The 22,874-nt window shown below is 32.9% G+C and overlaps 1 protein-coding gene across 7 annotated transcripts in view; it reads right to left on the bottom strand.

The window, feature by feature from the left end:
- LOC145243496 (uncharacterized) overlaps positions 1-22,874 on the bottom strand; it is a 202,738-nt gene that overhangs the window by 82,658 nt on the left and 97,206 nt on the right. For all 7 annotated transcript variants that reach the window (XR_013862891.1, XR_013862890.1, XM_080106450.1 and 4 more), the window contains 4 exons: positions 15,577-15,607; positions 9,415-9,468; positions 5,890-6,004; positions 4,678-4,792 (listed from right to left, as the gene is read on the bottom strand). Coding sequence is in view for 5 of the 7 variants with exons in the window: in XM_080106450.1 (XP_079962576.1) it covers positions 4,678-4,792; positions 5,890-6,004; positions 9,415-9,468; positions 15,577-15,607 (315 nt within the window). In the remaining 2 variants the exon portion in view is untranslated. The remainder of the gene's footprint in view (positions 1-4,677; positions 4,793-5,889; positions 6,005-9,414; positions 9,469-15,576; positions 15,608-22,874) is intronic.

Raw genomic sequence — 22,874 nt, 5'->3', positions numbered from 1 at the left:
CAATCTACCTCATTATGAGTGATCCGAAGAATACAATTTGTAAGAATTACTTAAGGTCATGCTGACGGAACAAGAACAAGCTATCACCATGTATTAAATGAAATGTTCAATGCAGAGTTCAGCATGTTGTGACTGAGGAAGGTCAGAGATTACATTATCCAAAACGTTGAGAGTATCACTCAAGATGAGAACAGTAATCCGAACAATCCAAAGAATTATTATTTATACGACTGGGATCCATGGAAATTCCACGTTTGCTTTTTTCATATATCAGTATAATTTACTGTTAATAATATTTTCCTTGAAATAATGTGCTTGTTAATTGATAGATTGATTTTTTAAAAATTATGTTGTTTTAAGCAAAAACAGTATTATGTACTTAATTGTCATGTCGAAAATAGTAATATATCCAAAAATTACGAAAATTCATCTAGTAGAAAGTTATTTACAGTTAAAAGTAATTTTTATGGAAGATTGGGTAAAATTGCATTTTTCTTAGACACCATAAAGTAGACAACGAAAGGTCTACACACAGGGGACATAACTCGGAACGAATATTTTAGATTACTTGTTCAGGGCACATAATATTTGTTGCCTATAAGGATAAACTTTTTTTTACTGAAAACACAACAGCAATTGTTCTACTTGATGAATTTTCATAATTTTTGGATATATTACTATTTTTGACATGACAATTATGTATGTAATATTGTTTTTTGCTTAAAACGATACATTTAAAAAATTGATTTGCTGACTATCTTAACAAGCACCTAATGTCCATCAGAGTTTATAATATTAAGAAAAAAATTTGTTGTTCTTTTCCTGTAAAAATAGCTACCATTGTCAGTTAAATATGCTTTAAATAACGAAAATGAATGTTTCTTTATCTATATATTTAATATCGTAACAATTGATTTTTGAAACAATATTTGCTTTGCTTTTTATTGTAAGAATAATTGTAAGTTAAATAGCCCTTAGAATAAATAGAATAGAAAAGTACTTGCATCTGAGAATATCCTATATCTCTATAAAGCAACCATTCGCCCTTACATGGAGTATTGTTGCCATATGTAGGCAGGTCATCTACAATTAATCTCTTTTAAATAAAGTTCAAAAAAGGGTCTCAAATCTAATAGGTTTCACATTATCAGCCAAGCTGCAACCTCTGTCCGATCGTCGCAATGTCACATCCCTGTGTCTGTTTTACAAGTACTCTAAAGGAATGCGCTCTAATGAACTCATATATACTTCCGACTAATCCGACAAGCAACAAAATTCCACCCTTTCATTGTTGAGGCCTCTAGATGCCAGAAAGCCTTCTATTCTAAGAGTTTCTTCCCACAAACTGCAAGATTTTAAAACCCCCTTCCTCTTTCTTGCTTCGCTGACTGTACTAACATAGAGAAGTTTAAATGTACTGTGAACAGACATCTTGGGTTGCAACACCTCACATTGTCCCCTGTAAACACAATCCTGACCAATAACTCCTCATTTTCAAGTGGTAATATGCCTTGTTTGGGGTGAAAAAGAGTAAAAAAGAAAATATTTAAAATTTCTTATTTAATTTAGTCATCGTTACAATTTAAATAATTCCCAAATAGATGTACAAACAATTGGCAACTAAATATTCTTTAAATAAATGAAACAAATGTCACTTTTGTTAATCTTTGCTCATCTACTTTCATTCAATTACACACAATTAAAGAAATTTTACATTTGTCAAGCATTGAACTCCGGTTTATTAACTAAAAATAATTGGAGATGGGAGTTAACAACCTAATTAATGGTTCAATTCAAATGAACTTATAGAAGAATATTATTAACAGCAATGTATTATGGAGTGGCCCCTGGCCTTGATAGAGGCCATTTTGGATAACGATAATTTCTTGAGTTTTTGCCAAGGACTGTACCAACATTTAATATAAATTGGTGGTATAAATCCTATGTTTTAGTGAAAGAATAAAATGAATGGTATATACAGGGATGCATAATGAAATGGAAATGAAACACTGAGAGAATAGAGGGGTTACCAGGTAGCAGAGTTTTGTAAATGAAGAATTGAGAATAACAAAGTTTGCCTTGTTTCTGTTAGTGTGTATGAGTGGGTAGTAATTCTTTTCTGTTCACCTAACTCTTGCTAGTGTGTAGGAATGTGTGCACAAGATGGAGAAAGATTCTATACGAGTCATTGAGTCCTTTTCACCTTCTTCGGCCAAAGGCTGGTATATATGTGTGTGTGTGTGTGTGGCAGGTATTGAGTAGATATTCTGGAGTCCTGTTCAAAGTGCTTGTGAATTCTCAGTGTATTGCTTTTGGCTGTTTGTTTTATAGGAGTTTCTAAGTTTGCATCGGCTTACTATTTTCAGACAAACTTGTTACTTTTTGGAGTTTGGAACAACTTTCATTGGTTGTAAATACCTTAAGTTCACATATTGGTGTTAAAACTTACTTGCTTTAGGAAGTGACGAAGAGAGTATATCAAAACTACTGGAGAAAGAAAGAGGGTAAACCATTTTGCTTTTCAACATTAATGGGAATCCCTTTGCGATTAAACCACCACAGTATCACCGTTTCTGCATCTTTGTTTTAATAGGTTAAGTGTTGAAGTCTCTCACTTTTTAAAACGGTGAGATCAAAAACTCTAAATTTTTTGTCAAATATCTTTTCTGTAACCTTTTTATCCTATGACTTTCTGTAATATTTTATTCTGCAACTTTTTTATTTTGTGACTAACTTTTTGTGTCTTTTTTTTCCTCTGTGCCTTTTTTTCATGGTGCAAATGTTATTTTGTGACTACCTTTTTGTGTCTTTTTTTTCTGTGCCTTTTTTTTCATGGTGCAAATGTAGACCTCATATAATATTATTGTAACCCGTTTGTTCAAATGGAAACACAGTCATCTAAGTACACAGATTAATGTAGTTTGGAAATATATCTAGTTTGAAGGTCTATCTCAAAATCCCTTGTAGAAGTTTCTGAATTTACGAGATGAGGAATAATAATTTGTATTATTCGGACTACTGAGGTTGAAGGTTCAATCCTCAGTGCGGGTGACATTCAAAATGCAATTGTGAATTACTTAGGATTTCTATGCAGTCGTGGCTGACAGAACGAGAGCATTAAATAATGTGGATTAAATAAAAGATTCCATTCAAAATTCTACACAGATTCCAGAGTTTGACAGACTTTGATAGGAAGATTCACGAGTTCAAAGATACACCTGAAGAAGGTTGGCAATTACATTGCCATTACACTGAAATGAGATAAAAACAACAGTAGTCCAAATAATCCAAAAAGTTCCATTCTATTTCTCTCTATCCCCTTCTCTCCTTTTTTCAACCTCATTACCTTCCTCCATCCCCAGTCAAGAAGGGTTTTCACTCCTTTGACCAAGGACAGAACAAATACAACACTTTGATGCAAGTCTGAAAGTTAAAATTATGTTTTAATTCTAGTTTCACTTCTGCATAACAGAAACATTAGATTCATTTTCTTTTAATTTAATATTTCATTGCATCTTAAATGATCAGCATATCAACCTTTAGTTTGTTTTGTTATCTAATGACGAGTTCTGTAATTTGGATTTTTTTTTTGTCATGTGGATTAGATATTTTGACTTATTCAGTAAATCAAGTCAGCCTTTTTGGATCATTAGTTAATGTGGGATTTTATTTTGAGGTCAAGGTAGGAGGGAATTCTAAAGTCTAGCAGTCCGAGAGTAAAAACTATTAGAGTTGAAGGCTTTCCACACCTTAACAGTCAAGGGGTGGGATTTTGCTGTTTGTCAGGTTGCTTGAAAGTATGGGAGACAAGTGAGTTCATCAGAGTAGATTCTATTAAAGTACTTGTAAAACACGCACAAAGTTGCAACATTGCAGTGATGGGACAGAAGTTGGAGCTTGGTCGACAGTGCTAGACCTATTATATTACTAAATTGTGGGAAATTAATAAAACCAGATGTAACATCACATGGTTCAAAGGGACAGCAGAAGAGAGAGAAGACAACAGTTCATTTGGGCACACACATTGCATGGACATGAAAAAAATGAGACAAGCTGACAAAAATATAATAAAACAGTGATTAGCAATCTTGTGTTCTCCCATTCATCCTAAGACAAGCTTCCAGCTATGAAGAGTTAAAATCAAGATGGTAACATGTGAAGACTGAATATAATAGTCGTGTACTAGTCTTTTGCATTAAGGGGAGAAGATTGATGTTTGTGAAGTACCTAATAAAAAATCATGAAAAACTTTCTTTTTTTTTTTTTTTTATATATTCTAATACCAAACCATCTAAACCTCTAAAACTGACCTTGCAGAGAACATAATACTGGCTGTATCATAGATGAGATTTATCAAAAGAGTATAATCTCTCTCTAATAGATATATCCAATTGCATTAGGAAAACATCCTACTGTGCTATCAGTAATTTAATTGATCAAAGCTAGGATTTTGGACCAACCATTTCAAGTTTAGAATCAGAGAAAATCCCTCTTAAATTTAGCAGAGGCTATTTATAAAATATTAAAAAAATTTTTTTATATATAAGGAAATCTATAAAATTGCCTCCATATGTTGCTAAAAACATCTGGAATGACAAATGCGAAACTATGGTTAATTAATCTAAATCCAAAAAAAAAAAGCCAACATTATTAAAAAAAAAAAAAATATCTACGTACTTAGCAGCGTTGATTCTGGAGATACCAACTTGTCTGGCATTCCCTGGTCTACTCACTGGATTATTATGTTGCATTATGGCTAGTGGATTGACTCTGGCTCGATTCATGTAAAATGCTGAAAAATGAAAACGGAAGAATTATCAAAAATTACAAAAGATGAAATAGTTTCAGAGATTATCTATACTATAGTTGTGTTGTCTGTCTCTTTTTGAGGATGCAATAATAAAAAAAGGGCCTATACTAAGATCAAACATAACTTTATGGATAAAATTTTATGAAAGTTCCACTGATAGTATTAATTTTGCAAGGAACAGGGGAGCAATAATATCATGGATATTCATAGATAATAAAGACAATGGGTTTTTGTCACAAATTACCCATATATTAAAAAATAAAAATAAAGAAAAATACATAAATTGATGAAGTACTTTTATTTTTATAAAGAAAATAATTTTTAAGCAGTTAATGGGAATTCGTAGGCATTATAACATAAATCTTGTTAGTTTGAATTATTGTTAAGTTATCTCCCTTTGTCTTTTGAATTTGTTTTAAAAATAGTAGGCAAGATAGCTTCTCCTTGGTTATTTCATAAAATTTGATTTTCTTATTTAAAAATAAACCTATTTAATATTTTATTTAGTGGTTATTAGCCAACTTTGGTTGTTTTATGGCATAGCAACCCTTTATACATTATTTAATCTGCCAATTGTAAACGATTTATTGTATACGATTAGTTAAACACAAGTTAACATATATAAAACAGCATTAGTCTACAGCCTTATTCATTAGACCAATAAAGCAGCCGTCATACATCATCATATTCAGTTTAACATTCATTTTACTGCCAAACAAACCCGTTTCAATGTCTTTATTAATTCCTCTTTTTCTCAAGTACATCTTTATCATTTCCTTCCATATTTTCCTTGGCCTTCACCTGCAAACTAACCTTGCTACCTCGATTGTTCTACATCTATTGACCCAAAAAACTCTCACCCATTCTTTCAATGTGGCCATACCAACAAAATCTCTTATTCTTTACATAGCTCCTTACGCTATCCAGATTTAATCTTCCTTTGAAGTCATCAGATCTAAGACTTTTTTCACGACCAATATCGTATCATTTTCATACTATCTTATCATGCAACGCATGTCCTCAACCTTCATTAACCAGTATAGAATGATTGATAATTAAATCCCATGAAAACACGATACCTGGAGTCGGAGAAACAGCCTTTCTCTGTATTGCTCGGACTTTCAGTTGATCCAATTTATCGTGGTAATTCCGGTACTGTTCTGAAATTCGAGGAACATTCACTTCATTGGATTTCTGCATAAAATACAAATAAAAGACAAATGAGGCATTTTGAAAAATGAGTATTGGAGGGTACAAAGGGCATAGAAGCTTCTAGATAGAAAGATTATAGGCACACATTGTATATACAAGAAAGCAAAATTTACAATATTTTAAGGCAGGGATCGAAAGACAGTGCATGCCTAATTAGTTTATTGAAAGTAATAAGGATTTATTTGCTCCAAGAATATTTACATAATAGAAATTTTTTTTATTCTATGCATTTTTTTTTTTTTTTACGTAGGCATCACCACTTATGAAGACCAAGAGGCCACTCGAGGATAAGGGTTAAAGAGTGTACAGTAGTCACTTGGACAATATAGTAATCGTTAGTAATGGAAATTCGGTAAATTTGATAATTTAAGTGGAAATGCTAATCAAGAACTTGTTTACGTTGGACTTGAAGACAATCATATTGTAGTTAGCTGGAAAGTAGGAAAACGGAACACAGTTCCACAGGCGTGCAGTTCTAAGAAAGAAGCTTTGTTCATGGAATCTACGTTTAGGTTTAGGTACAGATAAAGAATGGCAGGGTGATTATTGATAGTGGTTACAACTAAACCAGTGTTTCTTGTGAAAGTTTGGCGAGGGGGGGAGACCATAGATTGAAACTCAGTTGAGCACTTGCCATGAAAATAGCGATAAAGCAAAAACAAACTCACAACATCTCTTCTGTGAGAAAGAGGTTGCAGGGAAGAGAAAAGGACATCTCCTACGAGGCTATGAAGTCAAGTCAGGATAAGCCCTTTCTAGCAGCTCCTGCCCAAATGTGGCAACGGTACTCCATCCTTGGATGTACAGTTTTTCTCAACTGCCTTCACTTGCTGAAACTGGCACAAGCATTCCTCAAATATTTGGGGGACAACTTCCACCATTCTTCTTTAATAGTATTTCTCAGAGGGTTAACATTGCTTTTTGATGGTCTATTGGAAGCATGTTTTAAAATGCACCAAATAGCATAATCAGCCATAAAAACAATTCTAAAAAAATTCCTAAAGTTGGATTTGCAGAAATTCTATATTTTTCTAGCTGTCTGAGTTGGTGCACAATCTTCTGTCCATAAATTACAATCTAGCTTCAGTTAACAATGAAGCTCACCTGTCTATTTAATTTGGTCGATTTCGGGAAGATAAATATTCAATATTTGTCGCTCGCCGCATGTGGGTTAGTCTTTTTCCTATAACATCTTCGGGGGGAAAAAAAGCGTTCAGCAGTAAATGAATACTATCCCGCAGTCAAAACTTGACCTCATTTAAAACGGGCACCTGCTAAATCCAACTAATTAAATAAATTCAAACATGTTTCTGTTAGCATGTCACGGTGGGGCAATGGTTATCGCATGTTTTTTTTTTTTTTCACACTTTAATTTACAACTTTGCCTCAAGGGTTCGGGTTCGATCCTCATACTTACTTTTTTTTTTTAACCCCCCCCCCCCGCCCACTTCCAAACACCCGGGCAACGCCGGGTACCCCTCGCTAGTAATATAGAAAACTAATAATCTAAGATAAATCTTACTTTGATGTCTCTTTCCGAGTGCATCACTTATTTTTAGCATGTTAAAAAGGAAATAATTAGCTAAGAGAACATTAGTCTCTCTCTCCCGAGTCAATTATTCTACTCAATAATTTTCCATAATTTTTAGTGTACACTAGTATTTTTAACTGATGAGTAAAGTTGTCCTATTATTTTATTATTCCTGTTACATATTAGAGACCAATGGTTGGTGATGATTAAGTTAACTAGTATGAATTTTGACAAGGGTCACACTGAGTGCAGATCTGCAAAACAGAATTGTTCCCAGAGATAAGTTATGTAAAGTTGAGTCAGGGGGCAACAGGTCAAACAGTAGACAAAACATAGTCCAACAATGATGAACAACATCACATTTTTTTGAGCTAAGAGAAAACTAAGGTTTTCAGATCAGCCTCTTCACTGTGAAGGAGACACTCCAAATAATGTAGGAAACTAATAATCCATATATCTATAAAAGCGAGAAGGTGTGTGTGTGTGTATGTGTGTGTGAGAGGACACTTCTCAACCTATATACTCAACACATTTTTTATCTACAGACTTGAAATGTGATATAAAGGACATTCAGGCATGTGGAAAACTTTTTAATCAGTTTCCCTTTGGAAAGAAGGGCTGCTAAGGGGTCAAAACTAGTAAATTGGTACATGGGGGGGGGGTTATCAAATATTTATCTGTTTGTCAACTGTTTCACGACTGCACATGCGTGGTGGAGAAACATGACAGCTAAGAATAAGATTTTTTTAAAACACTTTGTAAATGTCATGTCAAGCTGATGTAATGATTATTGTACTTGATTCGATGTCTAGAGGTTTTGGTTTCGACCTCAGGTTGAGTATTTTTTTTTTTTTTTTTTTTTTTTTTTAACGAGAAGTGAACTGTTTAGAAAAAAACAATACTCACATGCACATGCCTCAGTTTCTGTATGAATTAAAAATATAATATGCATATTTTACGACCGAGCAATGCTGGACTACCTGCTAGTCTAAGATAATCATACTTTTGATGTCTCTGTCCGAGTGCTTCGCTCATTTGAGTATGTTAAGAAGGAAATAATTAGCTAAGAACATCAGTGCATTAGTGTCTCTCTTTGGAGTAAATTCTTTCCAAATAAAACCTTGAAGAAAACTCAGTGAACGTCTATTTGTGTTACTTTCTGTATAAAAAAGAAGCTTATTGTATAGAGTGGCCTTCAAGCCTTGATAAGTGGTGACTCCCGTAAAAAAATAAAAAAGACCATATAAACTTGTTTATAGTGATACAGATATAGCAGAAAAATGTGATCCATTGAGCTCACTTTAGACTTTTTGAATTATGAAATAAAATTAGTTTGTAAAGCCAGTCGAATATTTAGAAAAAAAAAAAAAAGCATCCAAAATTAGCCTCTTTCTGCTTGCTATATCTCTTTCTTCCTTTTTTATGAACAAGTTCAATAATATTATTACCATGGTGATATTCCTTGTTTATATAGGACTATCCTAATTTTATTTTTTTTAACCCCAAGTAGAATGTCACTTGAAACCTAACAGACTACTATTTGGGGTCATGGGGATTGTGCGGAAGGTAGTAGTGAGATGTCTGTTCACATTACATTTCAAACTTCTACACGTTAGTACTGTTAGGGAATCGGGGAACAGAGAAGGGATTCCAAAGTCTAGCAGTTTAAGGGAAGGAACTATTAGAGTAGAAGGCTTTCCAGCATCTAGGGATCTCAACAGTGAAGGGGTGGGATTTTGATACTTGTCGGGTTAGTTGGGAGTATGTACAACAAGGGGAAACAATTCCTTTGTTTAAAGATAGAAAGAGAGAGTCCAGGTCATGAAGAGAATTAGTTATGCTTATAAACAGATTAACTAACCTTTCTTATTTGAACTTGTGCTCTTTGTTCTTTCTCTTGTTTCGGCTTTTCAATCTGCAAAGAAAAATTTTAACATGAAACAATGAATCCTTGTTGAAACAAATAAGTACTCATTCAAAAATTAGAGTGACGTTTGTGAATTATAAGTGAATATCTAAAAAAAAATTTTTTTTAATGCATTTTAAGTAATAAAAAAATACTATTACATACTTAAGTGTCATGCTAAAATTAGTAAAAATTACAAAAACAAATAATTAGTAAAAATTACAAAAAAAAAATAATTAGTAAAAATTACAAAAAAAAATAATTAGTAAAAATGACAAAAAAAAAAAAATAATTAGTAAAAATTACAAAAAATACAATCAAGTAGAACATCTGCTAGAACTATTTTTTACAAAACAAAACACCATTTTCTAATTTCAAAGATAACAAAACTAGTGAGATAAGTCAGTTTATTATATGGAATAAACTAATGTTGCAGTTGTGTTATGCTATATGGCAATGAATACTGGGTCCTCACCCAGACCTCTTTTGCCACACAAATCCATTACAGGATGGATTTACAATGTGAAATATGACAGAAACAGAAGAGTTCAGTCAAATACACAATCCATTATAACAGTTGTTTTCGTTTTTATAACTGATTTCTTGCTTTATATAAGAATATGACACTTTTTTAAAAACTAATAATTATTTCTACAAGACAAAAAATTTGCCAAAATACATTAATAAATTCTCAAAAATATCCTTACAAAAATGAACAAAAGTTATTTCAACATCAATAAGAAATGATAATAAATAAATTGGAAGGGTACAGAGACTACTGAAATCTTGGGAAGATCACCGAGATTCCAGAGAAAACCCAATTGCTGTTATAAGCAAAAACTAAAGACTAAACAGCTGTTGAAAAAATGCAAAATAATTTGTTGAAATTACCGAAAGAAGTAAAGTATACTGGAAATCTATGGAAACTTGTAGTTCGGACTCCAGCAACACCAGCCGTTGATAGTAGTAAGTGATAACAACTCTTAAGAACTGCTGATGAGTAAATGCATAATAATTATTATTATTATGCATTTACTAATAAAATAGTATTATTATATACACTAAGAATAGCTAAGGTAAAAAAAGACTAAGAGAAATTGAAATCAAAGGGAAGATTGAAACTATACAACTGATAACAATAATGAAAACAGCTGAAATTTGAAGTGTAATGGCATAAGCTGATATACCCACTTTATGAATAATGGACTTACCCAGAGGCTATACAGTTACATGTAAACAATGAGGTAGCGATTCGTGGCAGTTATCTCCAGAATCATGATGTGTACTTCAGTAACATACTTTTGCTAATACACTTTTTTGTTAACTATATCATTGTGTTTATTTTGATGATTAAAAATCTGCAAGGCCACAACATGCTCTTAGTATTGCGTGTATTGAGGATTGAACCATCAATCTCCAGAAGACTGTTAATGCATTATTCATTTGTTTAACCAGCATATCGACCTTCTTTGGGTCATTTAATGCTGTATATAAAATTTACATTTTTAGATGCTTTCGGAGTTGATTTTTGCTGGGTATATTGGAGTAATGTTTTGGTGTAGTTTTGTTATTTGATGGTATTTATATTTTATGGCAAAGATTTGCTCTTTTAAGGAAATTTAGAATGATTTTAGAATTTTCTTTTTTGAAGAGTTCTTTTCAGTTTATGACCTTGTAGTAGTATTGACAAATTTGTGTGAAGTCATAGCAGTTAAGTAAAAAGTGTTTCACATATAAAGTTCATGACATGGTATATATTTGGGAGGTTCTTCACTTTTTAGCATGTAAGAATGAGTTATGTATGTGTGTCCTATCCAGATATGTGATAAAACTACTTCTTTATGTGATTTTCTGGGATCTAGTAGTTTTTTTTAAGTATAGGCATAATTTGGAAGAGTTTGTTGTTTTGGCAATTGTTCTAATTTTCTTGCCATCTCTTTGTAATAAAATTGTTTATTGAAGGTTTGTAGTTCGTATATGGGACCTTTACATCACTTATTTGGAGTTTTAGGAAATTTTTGGCCGCCATGTCAGCTTTTTCATTTTCATAGAAACCATAGTGGCTAAGAATCCAACAGAAGAAGAAAGTTTTGTGTTGCATGATAGAATGGATCCTTTGTAATAGTTTAATAGTTTAATTAGTAAGGGATTTTTTTTTATTTTTTAATGATTCTAATACTGATAATGAGTCTCCAAATATTATGAATTTCTTGGCGTTTTGGTTGGTGATAATATCTAGAGCCAAGTTTATGGCTGTAGTTTCTGCACTATAGATTGAGGAGTTATTTGGTAACCTTTTCTGCCAAATAGTATTTTCTGAAATAGCGGCACATCCCACTTCGGAACCATCCACATAAATGGGTGTCCAATTTGGGTAAGAATCCAGAATGTTGTTTAGTTTTTCTCTATAGTTTGAGGGGTGAGTATTGGATTTAGTATATATTGTCAGGTCTAGTACGACTTTAGGTTGGTTTAACAGCCAGGGTGGGAGTTTTGTCAAATTTTCCTTGTTGATGCTGGTTTGATCTATTGAGTTCTCTGTAAGTGGTTTTATCATTTCTTCTATGTAAAGACCAAAGGTTTAATTGCATTTTCATTTTTTTTTTTTTTTGAATAGATGTGTGTAGTTGGGATCGAAAGTGCATTGATAGGCAGAATTTTTGGGGTTTGATTTAAGTTTGAAATAATATTGTAAGCCTAATTTTTCATGTTTCAATTTTAGTGAGGGTTCATAGGCTTCAGCATACAAGCTTTCTATCAGGGAGGTTTTGAATTCCTCCAAGGCAAGTCTTAATCCTGTGTGATGGATGGGGTCCAGAGTTTTAAGATAACTTTTTGGTTAAACCATGTATAAAGTTTCCATAGTCTAGTTTGGCTCTTATCAGGGTTCTATATAATTTTAGGAGTAATAAGCAGTCTGATCCCCACTCAGTATTTGCTATAATCCTTAATTAGGCACCGCCAAAAATGGCCGCAAAATCAAGTTGTTGTTGTTTTTTAAAACTAAATTACATTTATTAAAATCCATTATTTCTGAGTAACTTTTTTTTTCCAGAAAGATAAAACCCTGAATTTTATCATATAGAAAACAGAATAATGTAAAACTTTTTCTACTATTTTTAATTCAATTTTAAATGTTAAATTTTCCCAAAATGTTAACAATTGACATTTTTTGTCTTGCACAAAAAACGTACTTAAATATTTAAAAAAAAAAAGGGTTTTTGAAATAATTTATTTATTTATTTATTGTCTAATTAAGATTTAGGATAATTTTCTAAGAGAATATGCAAAAATATTATAATATAAGTACCTGAATTTCAAATAATTCCACTTATTCATATAGGTAACCAGATATTTCGCGTGGACGTAGAGTTCAGATCGACTCTGTTTACGTTTTCGTTTGATAAAGAGAAAACTATGGAAGACCAAACAGGCCAAAAAAACTTATTTTTCAATGACGAAAATTTCAATGTATTATTAAGCTGAGGCTGGCCAGTACCAGATGGGTGACCATTTGTATGATTTTGGTTTTTAATGTGTATGTGTGTGGGGGCCAGGCTCCCCAAAATGGGGGGGGGGAATTTAAAGCAGAATAAAAAAAAATTACTTCAGCGCGTTTGGTCCACCGTAGTCGAAAGGCGGCAAACGTTTTCAAACGGGATCGAAAAAAATGATGCTATTTTTAACACAAAGGGCACAATATTTATCGAATTTTTTTTTTGTATCGATTATTCAAAGCATGCCCTGTTTAATAATGGTCATGCATTATTCGGCTCGCTAAAAAGAAATTGTTAATTTTTTTATCAAAAATTTTAAAATGGCTTTTTTCGTATAAATATTAAAAAAAAATTTTTTTTGTTTTGCTTAACTTAAATTAATTATTTTACTTAACATATTCACCGAATTTCACACTTCAAAACTCAAAAGCGGGATAATTAAACACAATCAAAGTTCTGATATTCAGACGTCAAAATAAGGTATGCAAACAATTTTTTTTTTTTTTTTTTTGAATCTATAATTCTGTCCCTTACAACAACACAATATGTTTTGTTCAGTTTCAGATGATTATTTTAAGCATATTTGTTCCCACTTCAAAACAAGGGGGGGTTTTGTAAGCAAAAAAATATATATATATAAATATCGTTTATGAAAAATAAGTACACTGTTATAAAGTTCATTCTTCTCCTAATAATCGCTGAAAATTTCGTATTGATCGGATAATTACCTGATTTTTGGTAGATTTTTAAAAAGACGGTCCGTCAAAAAGTACTGACCTGCCCCCCCAGTTTTGGCGGTGCCTATCCTTAATAGTTGTAGGGTTTTGAAACATTTTTGTTTTAAGTGAGGGATGAAGGAGAGTTTTTTTGTTAAAAATAAGTCTCAGAAATTTATGTTGGTCAGCTATTTGATTTTGGGGGCACTTGTACAGTTTAATCAAGACATTAAAAAATGAAAATATTGAAAAAAAGGTTATATTGTACGCATTCGTTTTGGACTGAAGATCTCCGAAAAAAAAAAACTTCATTTAATTTGATTGAGTAGAAAAAACACGTTTTTATGAGAACATGTTGAAGGTAGGCATCTTGGAATTTTTTGAACATGCCACGGGAGATAACTCCATGTAAAGCGCCGACACTCCCTTCCCATCTTTAATACTAGCTTTTCTTCCTAAAAATCAAGCCTTTTGCTCGGTATCATAACAATTTGTTTTTTCGCTGTAAAAAAAAAAAAAAAAAAAAAAAAAAACTACTTGATGAAATTAAGTGAAATTTCTTTTTCAGAGAATTTCATTACATAACGGATATGTACAATTTAAACTGTTTTTGATATTTTCATTTTTTAATGTCTTGATTAAACTGTATAAGTACCGATTTTTGTTCCTTTTATGTAGAAAGTAGGGTTATTGTGCATTTTTCTATGATTACAGAAATGGTTCTTGAAAATTTAAAGCTATTTTCTGTGGTTCATTGTATTTGCTTATGCATATCTGTAGTTGGCATTCTTAAGTATGAATACTTTTTTAAATCTTGGCAGGTCATCCACATATAAGGAGCCATTTATCTCATTTTTTAGAATACATTTATCTCATTCTTTACAATATTATTGATTTTTATATGATATCAGGATAGGCAGTCTGCCCTTTAATCCAAGATCTGTATCGTAAGCCGTTTCTAAATCAAAAAAGATAGCTATTGCATGTTCTTTATTAATGAAAGCTTATTTGATAAAAGTTTCCAATCAGATTATGTTGTCTATTGTTCCTCTTTTGTTTCTAAAACCACTTTGTATGTTGGAAATTGAGCTGTTGGTTTTCAGATACCAGTTCAGTCATCTATTTATCATTCTTTCAAATGTTTTTGCAGAGACAACTTGTCAATGAAATTGGTCTGAAATTTTGTGGATTTGAACTGTCTTTCTCTAGCTTAGTGATGGGAATCACGGTAGCATGTTTCCAGTAATTGAGTAGTTTTCCCTTGAACTATATTTTGTTGAGTGTGTTTAAAAGAGGTGTTACTGATTTGAGAGAAAGTTGTTTCAGAAACTCATAATGTATCTCATCCGCACCGGTAGCTGTATTATGTACTTCATTTATGGCTTTTAGGAATTCATTTTTAGTAAAAGGATAGTTGTTTTCTTCTTTGTTGTTGGAGTTAAAATTTAATTTTATCTTTTTTTCTGCATCTTGTTTTGTCTTTTGGAAGTACTGACTGTAATTATTACTGGAGGAATTGTTTTGAAAAGTTTTGAGAAGATTCACTATGTTTTTGTCTCTGTTATTTTAATGTTGTTTTGTAGATGATTTAAAGGGGAGGGTAAGTTTTTGTCTAAAATTTTCTTTACCATGTTCCACACTTGCTTGGGATTTTGTCACTCAACCCCCCCCCCCAAAAAAAAAACTAATGGTCATTATCAATAAGAAATCAATGGTAAATGGCTCTTGCAATAATACAAAATCATTAACACTGACTATCAAAAGAGTTGGAGAGTGGTAAAAATCCAGAGAGACTCGTTATCACTTAAATTCCAGGGAACACCAGTAGTAATTGTTAGGGAGTAATCACTAATGTGAAAACTCCTAATGAGTAAATAATAATAATAATGATGATAATTACTTACTTCTTGTCGTTTCCTTTTTACACTTGAGGGTCTGCAAAAGCAAAATAAAATTTACAAATAAAATTTTTAAATGTAAAAGAAAAAAGTAAAACATTAACAAATGTAGTATAAGTTTTGGCTGACAATTGGCCTTTTGAAAGCTATAAAAATATGTGCAGATTAAAACCAAAAATTTTTTTTAAATAAACAAAAAGAATAACATACTTAAACAATAACACATTCATTTAAGACGAACATTTGGAATTTGGTCGTAGAGCTATTGTAAATGCCAGTGAAATTTTAGACCTAAATTTATAAACATGAAAACTAGATACAATGAATTAAAGTAAATATTGTTTTTAATAATTACTAACAAGCACAATTTTGAATGAAACTTACACGGTCACAATTCCTACACACATACAAATGTTTATCTTCTATTTCTCATGTGCTATCTTGAGCCCCACCCCCATATACATGCTACAATGTCCACTGTAATTTTTTCAATGTTATATAGTAATTATCTCCCCCTCCCCCAGCTAATTGTGTTTGGATTAGCAAATCCACTGCCAGTCAAATTAGTCATGATCATTGTTATGCAAATTTGAATGAAATTCATTGACTGCCTTTCATTTCAAAGAACTTCCTACTTGTTATTTTGTTTTCTAGGGGCATTCATGATCACTGTGGACATTTTACATTCAGATCCTCTTCCTCCTCCTCCCTTGCTGAATATGGATATAACATTTAATGGGTGATTATCTATCATTTCTATTGTTTTACTCATGTAGTTTTTATACCTATATATTTTTTTAAAATTATTTTATTTCAAGATTATTTATTGCATTACATAAAGCTGTACAGCATAATCTTGTTAGATCAACAAAGTCAGACAATGTAGAGCCTGGTCAGTATCAGATGGGTGACCATTTGGAAATAGTAGATGCTGTATATAGGAGGATGTTGACATCCTGCCAAAACTGCAAAAACTAAACATCTCCCTTGACCGGGATATGCATGCAACTGGGAACCACTTGCGAACTTGATATTCTCATGAAACTGTCTTCTTCAAGATAAGCCAGTTTAACCTGCCTATGAATGCTGCATATAAAAAAAAAATTAGATAAGGTTACTTCATTTTCATTTATACCTATTTATATTTTAAAATTATTTATTGCATTAGATAATGGTGTATAGCATAATCATATTAACACACGGTTCTTGTTTGATCACTGAAGTCAGGCAATGTTGAGCCTGGTCAGTATCAGATGGGTGACCATTTGAAAATACCAGACGTATATATGTAAGAGGATGTTGACATCTTCCTGCAAGAACTATAAACTGTAAAAACATAATGTTATCTCTCCTAACTGGGATATGCAATCAACTGGGGACCAATTGTGAACTTGATATTCCCATGAAACTTTCTCCTTCAAGAGAAGCTGATTCAACCTGCCTGTGATTGTGTATAAAAAAAAAAAAAAAAAATTAAATAATGTTACTTCATTTCCATTCAATGTCTTCAAACAAAAACTTGAAAAGATTCAAATCATCATCATCAGTTTAACATCAGCTGGGATGTTTCTGCTCTATCATCATTTTCATGGTAAGTGCTCATCTGGGTTCCACTCTGTGGTTCCCCCTTTGTCAATCTTTCATAAAAAAACACTTATCTAGCCAAAACCACTATCAATAATTTCTCTCACTTTCTACCGTTGCTTAAACCTAAACCTGGATTCCATAAACAAAGCTTCTTTCCTAGAACTGCCCACCTTTGGAACTGTTCCATTGGTCTGCTTTCTAGCTGACTACAATATTATGATCTTCAAGTCCAACATAAACAAGTTCTTGTGGAACCGTTCTCTTAAATAATCTTATACCAAATTTCCACTACTTACAATTACTACACTATTGTGCCAATGACTACCATACACACATGAACCCTTATCCTCGAGTGGCCTCTGGACCTTGATAAATGATTACTCCATAGTAAAAAAAAAGTGTTGGACAACGTTTAGAAATTGACTTTCAACTAATCTATCTCTAGCCAGGTCTTTTACTCTTTCTCTCAAATCGATTCTTATCACTTCCCTCCATGTTTTCTTTGACCATTCTCTAACTAACTCAAAAGCTCACTCATTCTTTTGATAGGCATAACATCAAAATATCCTATTCTACACACATCTTCCTATATTGTTTGGATTTAATCTTTTTCTTTGGTCATAAAATCTAAGCCCGTTTTTAAGACTCACATTACACATCCATCGTATTATTCTCATATCATTTGTTTCCATGCAACACATGTCCTCAATCCTTAATAGCCAAGTTTCATTGCCATACATCACACTGCATACATATGCCTGATATACCCTACCATGTGTGCGTGCGTGTAATATTTGTGTGTTCCCTACAGAAAGAAAAGTAAGAGAATTTACATAAAATATAAAAGCATATTGTTATTCAAACTTTACTGAGGAAGACAATGGGGGGGGGGGGGAGTTTCTGAATGTCTTAAGTGCACCCCTAAAAGGGCTATGTGGATATAAGCCCCTTAAAACTTGAAACATATCCTATTTTTATAAAAATTAAATCACATGTATAAAATTTTCTAAGAAAGATAATGGACGTAATCCCCAATCTCTATGTGCTCTCCTAACTTATGGAAGTTGGGGGGGGGGGGTATTAATCCCCAACCCATATTTAAAATAAATCCTATTTTAATAAAATTTATATCATATGCATAAAATTCTCCAAGGATTGGTTTGGTTATTTTTGTTTTATGGCATATCAACCTTTTTCAGGTTATTTAATGCCGAATCCAGTTATTTTGAAGAAAAAGTTTTTAATAGAATATATTTGTTGTTTTTTTTTTTCTAAGTCGGTTCCTATTTAACCCAATTTTTTTTTTTTTTTTTTTTTTTTTTACAAGGAAGTCACCACTTATCAAGGCCCGGAGGCCACTCGAGGATAAGGGTTATTGCATGTACAGTAATCAATGGGATAATATCGTAGTAATCGCTAGTAATGGAGATCCGATAAAGTGTCTTACTTAAGGGGGCGGTTCATCAAGAACTTGTTTACGTTGGACTTGAAGACATCCAAGTTGTAGTCAGGTGGGAAACAGACAAACGGAAGAGTGTTCAACAGTCGTGCACTTCTAAGAAAGCAGCTTTGTTCATTGAATTTACATTTTGATTTAGGCACAAATAAAGTGGGGAAAATTACTGACAGTGGTTTCAGATAGACGGGTATTTTCGTGCAAGATTGGCGAGAGGGACCAGAGATTTGAGCTCAGACGAGCACTTGCCATGGAAATAACGATAAAACAAAGACAGACTCGCAACGTCTTTTCTGTGGGAGAGAGGTTGCAGTGAAGAGAAAAAGGCATTCCCCACTAGACTACAAAGTCTATTTTGTACTCTGTCAAGGCAGGATAGGCTGTTTTTAGCAGCTCCTGCCCAGATATGGCAGCAGTACTCCATCCTTGGACATACTTGGTTTCAGTTACAGACATACAGATTCCAAAACATCACATTAATTCCTTTGTCAAGCTGTATTAACACTATCGCCGTTCCTAACAGGCAAATCTTTAGCAAAATAGGAAAAGAAATGGTTTTGTCAATCAAATTAAGCTATTTATAATAGCTTTTTTATTATAGTCCAAGCATTTCAATTACAATGGGAATCACCTAGACTTTCTTACAGATCTTGGTATTTATTTTTTCTTGTTCTTTCTCTTGCACTCTGATATCGAAAGTGTATGCTACGCCCATGATTGAGTAAGTACTCTTGTTTTTATTTAGTAAAATTATATCGGGTCTGGAGTATTCATAAACCTTATCAGTCTGTATACGTATATCCCCAAAAAGGGTTTGACGTTGTTGTTTTCCTGAACCACTTCTGGTTTATGCTAATACCACTTCTCATTGTGGTTTAATCCATAGAGGTTGCATATATTCCAGTGTAGGACGTGAGCGACTATGTCGTGTCTCCGTTTTTTGTGTCTTCATTTATTATTATTATTATCAATTGCGCACCTTCCAGTAGGGTGTAGTGGACTGGCCCAGAGAGAGTACCGAAAAAGACACGATCGCATGGGACTCAGGATATATTGGGAGGTTTGTAAGAAGGTTGGGGTGAAGTGTGCTGGAAAATGGAACCCTAACAGGTACTACCACTCCAGGTCAGAGTGGACCTGGTAGTAATGGCAATTAAGGGGTGGCGCCACACTCCTCAAAGCCCGCAAGCTGGGGCCTCACCATTAGATATAGTTTAAGGTCATATCCAGGACCTTCTCCAAGGAAGACAATGGAAGTGGTTCAGAATTTCTGTTACCTTATATGTGCTAAATATCTATGTTTCCTGACCTACAAGTGACCCATACAGGACACCCTTAAAACTTCAAATATATATATTAATGAAATTTGAACTATATGTATAACAGAGTTTTTTCAACATCTTGGCTCTTCCAACTGTATTAGAAGGGGTTTAAACGGAAGGGAGGGGGTAAAAACAAAAAGTAATATGGTATAATTTGGATTATTCAGACTACTGTTCTCATCTTGAGTGTTATTTTCACATTTCAGTTGATGTAACCTTCAACCTTTTTCAGGTGTATTGTGTTGAACTCAAGAATCTTTCTGTCGAACTCGAAAATCTACAAGGAATTTCAAACAGAAGGCTTTATTTAATCACCGGGGTAACATATTCTCATTCTGTTAGCCATGACAGAGTAGAAATCCTAAGTAATTCACAATTACATTTTGAGTCTGGTTAGTACCAGATGAGTAACCAATTTGGGAATTTCAGATGCTGTATGTAGGAGGACGTTGACACCTCCATGCAAGAGTTGCAAAAACCTAACATCATCTCCCATAATGAGGATATACATGCAACTGGGGACCGCTTGTGAATTTTAAACTCCCATGGAACTTCCTCCTTTGGCAGAAGCTGGTTAAACCTGACTTTAGTTAAGGCTGTAATTTCCATTTCCAATTGTACTTTGAGTGTTGCTTGGACTGAAAATTGGACCTTCAACCTCCAAAAGAGTGTAACTTACAATTGAATTTTAGCAAGCAAAATCAAAATCATGTAGATCATCAATTTTCATGTTAAAAATTCAAAAAGTAATATGGTCTTATGAGCATGGTGAAAAAGTACATAATGTTGAACAAAGATGGCGGCGAAGATTCAGTGCAGTTCCGATTTTGAGTGTTAAGTAATTCCTAGTAAAAAAGATGGCGGCGAAGAATCAAATGCAGGTTCGTGACGGAGACCATGGCGAACTGATTGAATCCAAAATTTGACAATTTTTATAGTAACTTTGGAAGCTTCTCATTGGTTGGTTATTATAACTTGTGGTTATAAAAACGATTGTTGAAATCATTGGTGGTATACCCCATTAGGAGTCAAAAACATTTTAACAGTGATCCTGTTTAATCCTGAGCAATGCTGGATCTTCCTACTAGTCTATTAATATGAGTAGAAAACCCCGGGCAGTGAAAATAAAGAAAGCAATATAGCATTAGTAACATAGTGAAAAAGTACATTGTAGTGATCCTCATTCAATGTTAATGCTAATTCTTAGAGTTCAGAGGATGGTTTCTTTTTTACCATAAATATTAATACATGAGTAAAAAATAATCATTAAATAATTACATGTCAATTTTCCTATTTTTTTTTGTTTTTAATGGACATTTTCTTATTTCGTTTTTGATGCCAGAAATTAACTCACTATTTCAGAGATTCGAACCAAGTGATTTTTTGAGATTCTAACCGTTACTGTAAGTGCAATTGTTTACATTTCTCTTGCACTTGGTTCACTGGGTATATTTGCCATGTAGTGCTGAAATTCTTTTTCGTGAGACTGGTTGCTCCCATCATTACAGGAATCTATTTTTTAAATTATTTTCTAAATTCCTTATTTATTAAACATCATAAACTTCTTGTTTAGTACTTAATTTTTAATTCCTATTTGCTTAACTGATAACATTTTATTTTCATTCTATTTAAACCATTATTATTTTTGAACAAACGTGTTCTAAAAAAATATGACATGGCATAATGACAACTTGTATTTTATGTTTTTATGTCTCAAACTAAAATCCTTTATTATCAAAAAAAAAAAAAAAAAAAAAAAAAAAAATGAAAAAAATTATTTTCTGTATTTAGAGGTAAAATATTTAGTTATTTTAACTCCAAGACAAATGCCTATATCTATGATAGGCATTAATTTAAATCCTTATACACCCTCAATCTTATGTTAATTCCCTCTTTGGGTCTTAATATATATATATTAATGCTGTATCTTTTAGCCATAGTTCAAATCATTTCTTCTAATCCAAATTAATAAAAACTAATTAGTTTGTTCCCCATGCGATATATTTACATACTTTTTATGAGAGGAGAACTTATCTTCTAATTTTAATTTTGTTAGAAATCAGAATAACTTTATTAAGTAGATACTTATATATATAATTTATACCTATATTTTATGATTATATCTATATTAAGTAGATATTTTTTTATTTATATTTTCCAGGTGGGAGGGGGATGTAGAAATACCTGGTCTAGAACTCAGGTGTGGGACTACCCCTCTTGGTGTGATAGATTCACAGACCTTGTCAGGTCATCCATCTAGGAGGAGGAAAACTTATGTAAAACCTGTGTTACTAACTTCACAAGTTATTGAATCAAACTACCGAGAGTGAGAGTCCTCCTTAGTTCTGGACGACAACATTTTTAGAGCTGGTGGCTTAAACAACTTATCCAATTTGCAAACCTAAATTACTTAAGGATTAGGTAGGCTCTGCCTATCGCCTGGCTTTCACATTCCTTTTGCTATTAGCCAGGTAAAAATCGGTGACCACCTTGTAAAAAAAAAAAAAATCAGAGACTCAATGCTTGGCCTTGTTTCCCTGACTAAAACAATGAATGGCGTCCCCTCAACCCTTTCTTCCTCCGTGTAACTGTGTGACACTTGCTTGCCACTCATGTCCATGCAACTAGTCTGGGTTGCTCTTGTCTGACAGGTTGAGGGTACAGGTTTGGCAGTTTGTCTGACTGCTGATTCCGACTGACAGTACAAACTCTTTGGTAGCGTTTAGAGCAATCACTCTATCATCAGTTGTATAATATTGGGATGGCTGTAATGCCATATTGCTGTGGGATTTCTCGAGATCACAACCATCTTGACAAGACACAGCTAATAGTCTACTTGTACGTAACACATGCTACTCTAAAAACTAAATAAAATATCAAGTGAAATGACACAAAGCAAAAAACACATTCAAACCAAACACGTTCAACCAAAACAAAAC

Source organism: Euprymna scolopes, chromosome 22, assembly GCF_053919585.1.
Source record: "Euprymna scolopes isolate OS-2025 chromosome 22, ASM5391958v1, whole genome shotgun sequence".
NCBI classification, from domain to species: Eukaryota; Metazoa; Mollusca; class Cephalopoda; order Sepiida; family Sepiolidae; genus Euprymna; species Euprymna scolopes.
Note: the sequence above shows the minus strand (reverse complement) of the source record. Positions and strands in the feature narration are given on the sequence as shown.